Source organism: Typopeltis vanoorti, chromosome 1, assembly GCF_054136105.1.
Source record: "Typopeltis vanoorti isolate ZY-2024b chromosome 1, IOZ_Tvanoo_1.0, whole genome shotgun sequence".
Classification (NCBI taxonomy): Eukaryota; Metazoa; Arthropoda; class Arachnida; order Uropygi; family Thelyphonidae; genus Typopeltis; species Typopeltis vanoorti.
Window position 1 is genome coordinate 131,804,491 of NC_143549.1, and position 13,240 is coordinate 131,817,730.

The 13,240-nt window shown below is 34.0% G+C and overlaps 1 protein-coding gene across 1 annotated transcript in view; it reads right to left on the bottom strand.

Moving 5' to 3' along the window:
- LOC150110432 (striatin-3-like) overlaps positions 1–13,240 on the bottom strand; it is a 239,480-nt gene that overhangs the window by 144,025 nt on the left and 82,215 nt on the right. Inside the window, exon 6 of the mRNA XM_090398285.1 lies at positions 9,477–9,508. Within this exon, the coding sequence (XP_090254411.1) occupies positions 9,477–9,508 (32 nt within the window). The remainder of the gene's footprint in view (positions 1–9,476; positions 9,509–13,240) is intronic.

A 13,240-nucleotide genomic window follows, 5' to 3' on the forward strand; every position in this document is an offset into this window, starting at 1 on the left:
AGGATACGCTACAATGAACAACTACATAACTGCTTTGGTCAACTGCTGACTCTCGCCTGACCTCTAGCAAGAGGGAAAATATAATTAAATAAATAAAAAAATAATAAAAAATGAAAATCAAAATATTTAATAAAATGAAATTACTAATAAATAAACACTTAAATATATTATATATCAGTGAAACTACATCACTGGCTACTGGAGATTTATCTTTCTACAGTCCTGTTTTTTTGAAAACCTGTTTCTGGTCTTATGACTAGTTCAGTATCAATTCTATTCTTCACAGTTTCAGTATGCAGTATAGAGGTTATTTATTCTGGCAAATTGTCCGAACTATAACATGCATGACATATTTTTCTAGATGTTATGCATGTTGCAGATTAACAATCCAAATCCTTAGGACTTTTAAGCTATCATTCTTGGTAAGATTGGATTCTTGGGTTAGCACCTCATAGTCTTCTTTGAATTTGTGTTTGTATCAGGTTTGGTATGATAAGGTTCTAGTCAATTATGTGGAATGATTGAAGTGCACAGTCCATGGGATCAGAGCTATGAGAAACTGAATTCCAAACCACTGATGTAGTTTCACTGATATACAATATATTTAACTGTTTAATTATTATTAATTTATTTTTTCTTTTATTATTAATTTTAGTGTTAATTTTTATATTCGAAAATCTTTTATTATTTATTATTTTTTTAAATTTTTTATTGTTATTTATTTTATTTTACTTTTTTCTCTCACTAGAGGTCAGACCAAGATCAATGGTACAGAGGAGAAGTGGAAGTGACAAATTTTATGTTTGAGACATATAAGTTATTGAGAGATGCCTACCAAACAGATAAGTATAGTAAGATGGAACTTAGAGTGGGTCTTTCATGATAAATCTGATGAATCCATGGAGATACAGTTATAGCAATAATAATAATAACAACTTGGACATAAAGGGTCACTTACAGCCAAATACTGAAAAAGTAGAGGATATGATGTTTCTGATAAAAACATTTTTAGCAGATACATTTTCTTTGCTGAGAAGTGATGTTTAATACATGGTTGTCGTTTATTGTAAAAAAATGAACAATCTGGCCAATTAACATAATTTTCAACAAATGAGAAATTATTCATAATGAGAGATATTCTTTGTTTGTAGGTGCACCAAATTATCATTAGAAGAGTTCTTCAGTGTATGTTTTTATAAAAGTAGCTGGTTAAAAAATCAAATTAACAGATCTCTCCTCACTATATTCACTTAGGAAATTCCTATGTATGTATGCCAGGAACACACAGCAAAGTTTGTCCAGAAAATTGCTGCTATAATGCACAGAATCATTGTTGGGTTTAAGGAAATAATAGTTACACTGTATAAGGCAGGACAAATTTGGATTTCCACCCACCCACAGACAGACAGACAGATAAGGTGATATGAAAAGATGAGACAAATAAGTTAGTGAGAGGAGCCTATCAAATAGATACAGGGGAATTATTGCACATGACAATAAATGATGGTGAAAGGAAAGTCATCCCTGGAAACTATACAAAGGTCATGCGAGTAAGGAAGTAAAAAGGAAATTTTTTGTATATTGAGTGGTGAAATGGGTGAATGTGTTGCAGAGTGGGTGGTGAATACTCCAACATTGAAATGAATTCAAGTCAAGGTTGCAATAATTATTGTACTTTACCTTGAAAGGTACAATAATTATTGTAGTCTGTGAGGCATTTGGACTTCTGTGGTAAATCTTCTGGCTCCATGGAGGCTTGGAAAAAATGCTATATTGACCACTTTGCTCCACATTCAGCCCTAACTTTCGACACACACACTTCCATACTCTCTCTCTCTCTCTCCCTCTCTCTCATCATTATCACTTTGAAACCAGAAGTCACTCACCCTTAGTAACAAGGTACTTCTCACACAGACTCTGTATAAACCTCTCTCATGCTGAACTCGTGAAACAAAGATGATTTGGGTGCAATTGCTCTAACATGCAATGAAGGCATGTGCTATATTATGGAATATGCAATATACAATAATGGATTTTCTCAAGGCAGAGAAACAGGAAAGAAATGTACTGATGTTTTGAGAATGTACGGTTAACAAGAGCAGGCAAGGATATTTAGTGCGATAGTTGCTATATGAGCATATGATAAGTGGGAAATGTTTAGGCAAATTAGCTAGACAAGTGAAAAGCAAGTGATCATTATGGAAAATACCATCTATACTCACATAGATAGAGGAAACAATACATAGTAACTGGAAGCTCAGTTTCTGAAATTCTTAAGAAACAAATGTCTTAGGCAGCAATGGTAGATGGAACATGAGGATCATGAGTTTTAGATTTAGTTACAATTTCAAAGGATCTGATTATGACAGATGTCATCCATCTTAGCTTGGTGAGAGGAAGCATGTAGTTTTGATTCAGGATAAATATGTGATGAATAGGGAAAAGCAGATGATACAAGGCAGATGATAGTATAGCATATGATACATGAGGCAAGGCAGATGATAGTAATATTAGAAATCAGCTTGAAACAGTACCATGGATGATAAAATTTAAAACAAAAGAGATCAGAAGTGTATAGGTTCTAGTTAAGGAATATTTGTTAACAGCAGTAGCAAATTGTATACTTTAAGCAAAAAAAATACATGACATAGCAAGTTGTCATAAATTAATACAGTTAATATAGAACAGTTTAATGATCACTTTATTACAGTATTTCATCATCACAGTAAAGTAAATTTCCTTCCTAGAAGGATGGGAATTATTGAAAGTTTAGAAGTAAACAAAGTGAAGGTATTTCATTTCATGATGAGCTTTGTGCTAAGGAATTGACAATAATAATGACCAAGTTAATCCACTAAGTGGCATCCAGCACATCGCTCAGCTCTGTAAACAGGATTAACACCTTGTGATTATGAGGACACACTGATGATGACCAGTTAGTTTCTGGTCAAAATATTTGCAGCAATAAAATTATTATATTCTTGTGAATATGTGTGTCTAATAAATGACCAAGCTGTTTAATGAATGTCTTACAAACGGAAGCATCCCGAAAGATTTACAGGAGAGTAAGATAGTACTATCATATATTTTTACCATTAGTGATAAAATCGAGACATTGAACTATAGACTAGTTTGTGTTTCTTCTGAGTATGTAATTAATTTTTAAGAAATTTGTAAGAGCTAGTATACAGAATTGAGAATTGACAGTAATGTTATTTATGGAGGTCAGCATGGATTTATAAAGCAATGACACACCCACATCTTGACTACTGTGCACAGTCTGGTCACAAGAGTTTCTTGGAATGAGGAGATGGTAGAAGAATCAAGAGGCAAGTGAACAAGATGAGAGGTCTGCAGAATGGCTCTGATGAGAATAGATTGCAGGTGTGCCAGTTGCAAAGACTGGATGATAGGCAAAAAAGAGAGGATCTGAGAGAAACATGTACAGTAATAGAAGAGTTTTACAGGATTGATGCATAAGAAATTTTTCAATAAATAAGAGGTAGGGGGAGAGCAAGGGATCACCACTCCAAAGGCAATCTCTTGTTCTTGCTGTTAGAACATAGAAAGAGAAAGACAATAGTTTTGGCAGACAGACACAAATAATTTGAAAGGTGATAAGTATGGTAAGTAAGAAAGAGTTTCTGGAGAATGAAAAGATGACAGGGAGAGTAAAGATTGTAAGGCTGAGGTATGATAGGACTGAACTGAGAAATATGACCAAAATAGCTAATGAGGCCAAGTATAGATTATACAGAGAGAATGGTATCCAGTTTGCAGATACATGGAGGGATTTTGACCAGCAAAAAAGACACAAATTACTGCTAGTACATGAATGGATATGGGTTAAGTTGATGCGGCTAGTAGGAGGGGAAATGATTGTGAAAGAATGGTATTGGTGGATAAAAATGGGAATAGAGTGACTGATGCAAAGGACATAGTGGAGTTGTTCAATGAACACTTTATTGGGATATTTCATCCTAGAGAATAGGTTTTAATACTAGAGGAATAGGGTAGGTTCGTTCGAGTTTAGAAGGGCAAGAGAAGAAGGTGTTTCAAATACTGAGTAATCTGGATGTCAATAAATCAATGGGACTGGATGGAATTTTGCTGTGGGTTTTAAGGGAATGTACTAAAGAAATGACTCCCTTGACTTGGCTTTTCAATAAAAGTCTGGCCATGGGAAAAGTATCCAAGGAGTGGAAGGATGGTAAGATAGTGCCATTGCATAAGGGTGGTAGCAGACTGGAAGTATCAAACTATAGACCAGTTTGTATTTCATCAGAAGTTGTTAAGATCTTGGAGAAATTATTGAGAGATCTTTACAGCATTGGGCAGATCAGGGTTTATTAGGATAATGTGAGAGCAATCATGACTTTCTTAAGGGGTGCTCTTGTTTTAGTAATATGATTGCCTTTAATAATAAAGTGACAGATACTTCCTATCACACTATTCTCTCTTATCCATCTAAGCAGCATCCTGATATCCATTCTGACATACTCTTTGTTCTCTGTCAAGTCAATCGTACCTATTAAAACTATCAACTCCTTTGCTCGCTCCCTCCTCATATCCAATGCCTCAATCACTCTACTCATTTTACCACCTCGAAAACATACCTTGTGCATCCTCTTATCCAGCACACCTTTAATAATGGAGTCACCATACAAAGCCACTAGCTCATCTTTTTATTATTATTATTTGACACCTCCAGGGAGTCCAAAGACTCATCGAGGGAGGGAACCTGCTCTACAACCCCTACCTCCACCACTCAATCCACCAACTGACTGCAACTATACCAATGCCACCTACTGCTGACCACCACCACTAATATTTCCTCAGACAATCACAAACATCCATGCCCACGGCGGGATTCGAACCCGCAGCCTTTTGACTGGAGAGCGGAGACGCTAACCACTCAGCCAGCCAGGCTATCTTTTGTTATCCCTTTCATACCAACATGATTCGCTTTAATTGTTTTCACCTGAATTTTTTTAATTTCCTTCCACATCCATTTCTTCTCATGCCGCATCCTACCCAGTTCAAATTTCAAATCTCGCATCACATTCGGTCTGTCATTCAATCTTTCTAATTGTTAAACTCTCGACCCCCGCTTCACACTTTTACTCTCATTCATCCTTTTGAGTTTCCATATACTTTCAGTCCATGAATCCAATTTTCGCTATCATTCATTCATTCTTTCGATTTTTCCAACTTTCGAACCTTGCGTCCCACTATTCTGGTTTCATTTGTTTTCTCAATTTCGTTGCCATCTACCACATTCGCATCGCTTTCATCCTTTTTACCATCCATTACGGTTTTCAAATCACTTGTTTTCTTTTCAACGATTTTTTAACAATTTTTTGCCTTTCTTTCACACCATTCTTCTCTTTTGAACGAGCACTCATTCTCCCTGCGACATTCTCACTACTAACACTTTCTGTCATCAAATTCATGTTAGCACTCATCAAATCCTTGTTTAGCTCACACTTTGCACACACCCTCCTTCCATCTGCCCTAAATATCCACAAATCATCTGTATAATCAAACAAGTACATGTAGCACACCTAGCACTTCACGAAACGACTGAAGTCTAAGTTAAAGTCCTGCAATGACAAACCTGTCACCATCTTTCCTTTGCCAGTTACTACTCTAAGGTCTAATAACAATGAATTTGTAATTAAGTTTAGACAAAATATCCCATACACTAATAATACTAGTAGCGCACAACTTTTATAGCAGCTCTTACTCAAACAAATACTCATATACAATTAATTATTTCAAGAATAACTTATCTCAATCTGAAGCTCTTCTTGTACTCCGCCGCTACACTTGCCTCACGATTTCCCCCCAAAAAAATATATATATATAAATATATATAAATAAAAAATATAAATAAAAATATAAAAATACATTTTATTTATTAATTTATAATTAATATTAATTAATAATAATTTTATTTAAAAATATAAATAAAAATAAATATTTTTATTTATATATTTTTATTTTTATTTATATTTATATATATATTTTTATATAAAAAATAAATAAATCTTTTTGTTAAATATATATAATATACTTAACAAAAATTATTGAATTTCTTAATTTAAATTATCTGAATTTATTGAAATTGACAATTTGTTCAAAACCTGCCACCAGAATAAGTTTTAAAAGAGGTATGCCATGAGTAGACATATCGATACAAAATTAATAACGGAAAAAACTCACGTACAAAGATTATTTAATAGTATAATTTTCGCCTGTGTGTCACAAGCATCTTCAGTACATTAAGCTCAAATTAAACAATAACTGACAATTCCAAAAAGTGCCACCTAAGTGGCTGGGGTAAGATAACATAAGATAAGATAGTTAACTTACACCAGCTACTTAGGTGGCACTTTTTTGGAATTGTCAGTTATTGTTTAATTTGAGCTTAATGTACTGAAGATGCCTGCAACACACAGGCGAAAATTATACTATTAAATAATCTTTGTACGTGAGTTTTTTCCGTTATTAATTTTGTATCGAACTGCCACCAGAATTCCAAAACTATTCGAGTTCAATGGAACTTTATTAGTGTGCTACAATCAGTGTTTGCGTAACACAGTGTTATGCAGACACATAACACTGTATTAAACCTTCATTCTCCTCAGTAGTAAGCAGGAATCTCCAGAATAAGTATATCCAAAATTGTCTTTATTGCAGTCTCATTAGAATTAGCTAGGCCTGATGATATTCCATATACAAATAGGAAAATGGTGTTCACAAGCCTATAAATACTCAGGATTAGAGATTAGTTTATAGCTTTTTTTTTTTAATTTGAAAGTATATTATGTTATGCCTGATAAAAATTGTCTTTATTTTACCAAAGCATAAGCAGACAAGTTTGTTTATCTTAATCCCAATAGAGCCAAAGAGTATGACACATCTTTATAACTATGACACTTATAATATAGAGTAGTGAGTAGCCACCAGAAATGAACTTCAAGTATGTGAATAACAGTAATAACAGAGTGGTTAGAATGGACTTCATGTAATGTGTCCTGTAACTCACAGAAGCCCAAATGTAATCATCATCATCATCATCATCATCAGTTGCATCAGTCTTGGGACTGGTAGCTCAGCAGCAATTTCCTCCATTCTGCTCTGTTGTTGGCTTTCTTCTTAACCTCCTGGTAACTCCTCAAACCTGTGCAGTCTTTGACTTGGTCAAGAAAGCTTTTCCTTGGTCTGCCTCTTCTTCTTTTCCCCTCTATTTTGCATTCAGTTATTCTTTTCACAAGTCCATCATGTCGAAGTATATGTCCAAACCACCTATCCCTTCTAATTTTGATCAATTTAATTAGAGTTCTTGTTTCGTTTATCTCTCTCTCAGGACTTGTTGGTTTGATTTTTTTTCTGTTCATTTTATTTTGTTCATGCGGCACCAGCACCACATTTCAAAAGCCTCTAATCTTCTTACATCTTCTCTGCCTAAATCCAGGTTTCACATTCATACAGAGCAATGCTCCGTATCAATGTCTTTACTAATTTTTTTTCAATTGTAGGTTTAAGTTTCCTGTTAAAATTAAAATGCTTTTCATCTTAGAGAATTGGGCTTTTTGCATTGTTTATTCTTGATCTTATATATTCTCTTGTTCTGCCATCTTCTGTAATTAGGCTTCCTAAATATTTAAAACTTTTCACTTGTTTTATTTGTTTCCCGCTGATGTCTATATGTTCTATATTGATAGGGATTTTGCCTGTAAAAATGATTTTAGTCTTATCTGTGTTGATTTTCATTTTATATTTTTCAAAGTTATTATTTAGTAATTCTAGCATTGTTTTTAACGTTCTTCTGTTTTCTGCTACAAGGGCTATGTCATCAGCAAATCTTATACACATGACTTGCTCATCATTTATTTTTATGCCACTATTTATTTTATCTTTAGTTTCCTGAATGGCCTTTTCAATATATAAATTAAATAAAAGTGGTGAAAGTATACATCCTTGTCTTACTCCACTCCTTATATTTATTATTTTCTCCTTATCATTGATTTTAATCCATCCATTTTGATTTTTGTAAATTTGATAAATTATTTTCCTATCCCTCAAATCTATGCTGATATTAGTTAGACAATTTAGGAGTATTTGCTGGTTTACTTTATCAAACGTTTTCTCTAAATCAAGGAAGCAAATGTAAGTATTTTGACTAAGGTCTAATCTTCTCTCTATTATTGTTCTTAAATAGAGTATTGCCTCTCTTGTTCCTTTATTCTTTCTGAATCCAAATTGGTCTTCATCCAATAGACAATCTATTTTTGAATAAATTCTATTTTGAATAATTTTTAGCAGAATTTTGCTAACATGTGGGATTAAAGCTATTGTTCTAAATTGGCTGCATTTGTTTGCATTATTCTTTTTTGGTATTGGTATTATGGTTGATTTCATAAACTCCTTTGGTATTTCTCCTCTATCATAGATTTGGGCTATTAATTGATAGAGTAAGGTTTTTGTCTCATCACCTAGATTTTGTAGCAGTTCTATAGGAATATTGTCTACACCAGGACTTTTTCCCTTACTCATTTCGGACAATGCTTTATCAAATTCTTCTTGCATTAGTGGAGGTCCAAGATTATCTTCATTTTGATTTTCTATGTTGATATCAACATCAAGTTCGTCGCCATTATAGAGATTTTCAAGATAATTCTTCCATTCCATTAATATATCCTCAGATTCTATTAGTAATTTTCCATTTTCATCTTTGATGGCATTGTTTTTGCTGTTCTTATTAAATTTGAAAGTCAGTTTGTTAATTTCTTTATAGGCTTTCTCTATGTTTTCTTTTTTAAATAATTCATCTATGTTATTACACTGCTCTTCTAGATATTCTTTTTTGGCTTGTCTACATTTTCTTGTAATTTGATTTTTAAGATATTTGTATTTGGCCACATCTTCTTCTTTAACAGCATTTTTATATTTTCTTCTTTCATCCATAAGGCCAAGTATTTCATCTGTTATCCAATGTTTTCTTTTTTCTTTTTCTGCATTTTTCAATAATTGATTTGATGAATTTGTAATTAACTCTTTAATCATATTCCATTGGTTTTCAATATTATTCTGACTATTTATGTTTTCTGGAATGTTATGATCAGTTGCCTCTTGGTATCTTCTCTTTACTTCTTAATAATAATAATAGTAATAATAATTCTTCTTAATAGTAATAATAATATAATAATAATAACAAACAATTATGCTTGTTGACAGGCTTATGAAGGGAAAAAAAGGTAATAATAATTATTTCTGCTAAAATAATATAGAGTGGATTTTTATTTGCAAGATCCGTATTTACTTTTTTGTTTTTTGATACATTTCTTTATCATGAATAGCTTAATATTCCTGATATCAGATATTAGATAGAAGCTTGATATAAAATTCAAGTTCATAAAAATTTTGTGTTATGAAATATATATTGCACAAAAGATAACAACTGTACAAACCTCACTGCATGTGTGGTTCTGTCATCCCAGAACTGAAAAAACATAGAGATATTAACATAATTGCTAGATCTTTAATGAAAATCAGAACATGACATTAATGTTTTTAATGATATAATATTTTTATAACATATATTTAAAATATTGGGTTGTTGCACATGAAATGGCCGTTGAATGACTGTCAGGTTTCTACTGGTTGCTGAAGAAAGCAAGTGCTGAGGTATATGTAAATTTTTTATGTCATGTGACAGCGTCACATGTGGGTGATGCAATTGTAGTATGTTTTGTTCAACGAGCATTAAACATTGAATACTACCGACATCAAGTCAATCATGGAACCCAGTCAATTAAGGTTGCTATACCTTTACAAGTTCAAATTGGGAAATTCTGCAGCGGCTGCAGTAAAAAATATCAATAAAGCATTTGGTGGAGGAACAACTAATGAGAGATCCACTCGCTGTTGGTTTGCAAAATTTCGCTCAGTAGATTTGAGGCTACAAAACAAACCCCATGGCCATCGTCCTTCCTCCATTGATTCGAATGAATTAAAGAATTTAATCGAATCAAATCCACAACAAACTGTTCGAGAGATCGCTTAGACACTAAATGTACACTTCTCAACTGTTTCACGGCACTTGGCAATAATAGGAAAAGTAAGGCAGCTTGACAAGTGGGTGCCTCACGAACTCACTGATGAAAACAAAGCACATCATTTGGAAGTGTGCTCTTCTCTCTTAAGAAGTAAAGAAGACAGGTTCCTGCAAAGAATTGTGACTGTGGATGAGAAGTAGATATTCTATGACAATTGTACACACTTGTCGCAGTGGCTCCAGGAAGGACTCCAAAGGCCCCTCTACATCCAATGAAGATGTTGTTTAGTGTATGGTGGTCTTCTGCTGGTGTTATTCACTACTCATTCCTTCCACGAGGTGAAATGATAAATGCAGCCTGATATTGTACAGATATGCAGCAAATGCATGATAAATTGTGCCTTAAGCAACCAGCACTTGTGAATAGACATGGAGTCCTACTGCTTCAAGATAATGCCTGACCACATATGGCAGTGTCAACTATACAGCAAATCAACAATTTAGGATACAAAATTTGCCTCATCCTCCATACTCTCCTGACATTTCCACAACAGATTACCAATTTTTTCTGGCACTTGAACCATTTTTTGTCCAAGAAATGCTTTGCCAACGATGCATCAATTTATCGGGCAGTGGAGGACTTTATCACTTCCAGAGACACTGATTTTTACAAATGTGGTATAAATGACATTGCCACACGTTGGCAAAAATGCATTGATGCTGCTGGAGATTAGTTTGATTAAACAGTTATTCTTCTTCTTTTTATTCTCTTCTTTTTCAATCCTTAAAATCGGCCATTTCATTTGCAACAATCCAATACTTTATTTCAAAAAAGTACAGTAATCTACCATTTATCCAACCCTTCAATTATCAGAAATGGCAAGTTCTTATTAGAACTTGCCATTCTGATAGAAGGGTTGGGTAAATGGTAGATTACTGTACTTTTCTGAAATAAAGTGAAGGCTTGGATAATTGAAGCACAATTACATGCTGCGCTACTAGAAGTCAGTTGACATTCTGTCTTTAATATATAGATTTGTAAAAACAAATTATTACTTTGAGTGGAAAAATCTTCATTTTACTCAAACAAAGATTATTATTATTATTATGGCTATTTAGACTATTTCTGTTTAGGAGTGCCTCTTTTTATAATGTCATTAGCTTTTTACTAAAAATTTGGGATGTGATTGTGATGTCACCTACACAGGTTCTACTATTAGATCTTTATGGGCAAGACTACAAGAACACTTCTGTGACTACAACATTCCTATTCCAGAACATTTAAACAATAAAAAACGCAACAACCAAAAGAAAAACAGAATACAAAATACAGGGAAAACAGAAATAGCACTCGACACCCTAGATCAAAACATACCCGGCAAATCGACAAGGTCATAATAATAGATATACAAGAAAATTAAACAATGCTTAGAATATCGGAAACGATAGCCATAAAATGTAAAAAGCCAAACAGCTATTTTTTCTGGCGAAGTTAATTAAATTAAGGGGATAAAAATCCCTTATTATTTTACAGCCAGTATGCGAAACTCATCATCATCATCATCAAATTCCTGCCATGTACCCTCAAGGGGTGTACAGGATATGACAGTACTACATGAAAAAATTACATCATTACTAACTTCCTATCTACAATTTTCCTCCAAATCAGTCTGTTACTTGTCAAGACTCCAACATTATCAGATCTTATATTTCTATCATCTAAGGCACTTTGTACCGTATCAATCCACCTATATCTTGGTCTTACTCTGGGTCGTTTTCCTGCCAACCTGGCATGACCAAAATAAAAAATGATGGTATGCGAAACTCTAAGATTGAAAACTACGATCTGAGAGTTTCATGTTGAAGAACTATCAGCGAATCCAAGCGTAAGTGAATACCTGGTACGGTAGTACAACACCAAGGCAACTCGAAGCAAAGGTGGAGCAAGCTCCCTCACTATCCTTGATATTTTCTCATAATGTAAAACACAGCTCCTAGGAGATGTAATACTGCCTTACATTATGAGGAGAGGTCACTACCCAGACCGGTTTCAACCTTTTTTGAGGTTTGAGGTCTCATCAGTGAGTAGGTAGACCTGGATGATATCAAAGTTTAAGTGAAAAGAACTTACATACCTTCACTATACAAATGCCAGAAAGGTGTGTTTTACATTATGAGAAAATATCAAGGATAGTGAGGGAGCTTGCTCCACCTTTGCTTCGAGTTGCCTTGGTGTTGTACTACCAGGTGTTCACTTACGCTTGGATTCGCCGACAGTTCTTCGGCATGAAACTCTTAGATCATAGTTTTCGATCTTCGAGTTTCGCATACTGGCTGTAAAATAATAAGGGATTTTTATCCCCTTAATTTAGCCATAAAATGTGACAAAAACTCAATAAATATCCACTGGCCCTACATAATCTCCAAGAGTTGGAAACTCCATAACATAAAAATTAGGTCACAACTCAAACCAATAGGAAACAAGTAGATACACCAAGCCGGCATGATATAGCCTCCACTTCCCCATGAGTTCCGAAGATGATGCACTGTCAAAACAGCTCACACCCCCATTACTCCCACCCCTGATCTTATCCAATGATATCATTCCCCTTCCCCAAAAATTTCTATTTCCACACCCCTCCCAAAGTATTCTCTGCCCACCTTTAATAATATGAAAAACCCAGGTTTTTGGTTTTTTCAAAAAGTTCACATACCCCTTGCCACACCAATAATTCTCCCAGATTTTTCAAACCCCTTCCTTTTAACAACAGATGAATGTGTATTGCAACACACTAGGATGTCGCTGAATAAGAAGATAGCCAGCATCATCTACAAAGGTACATCCAAATTATTCCTGTTATATAAAACATCAGTAATGCTTTAAATTTTGAGTAAAAAGCCAATGACATTATAAAAAGGAGCACTCCTAAACAAAAATAGGCTAAATAGCCATGAAAATAATATTTTCTTAGAGGAGTAACATGGGAATTTTCCCAGAAATAATACCTATTATTATTTTATTATCACAGGTACTTCCACGGAGTCTGGACCCTATCAAACTAAACTGTACACATTTTGCCAGTCACTAAGCAACATTAACACAATATTTATCATACATGCTTTCATTCTCTTTAAACTCATTCACTGGCAAGGCAACCACAACAGACTCTGATAACT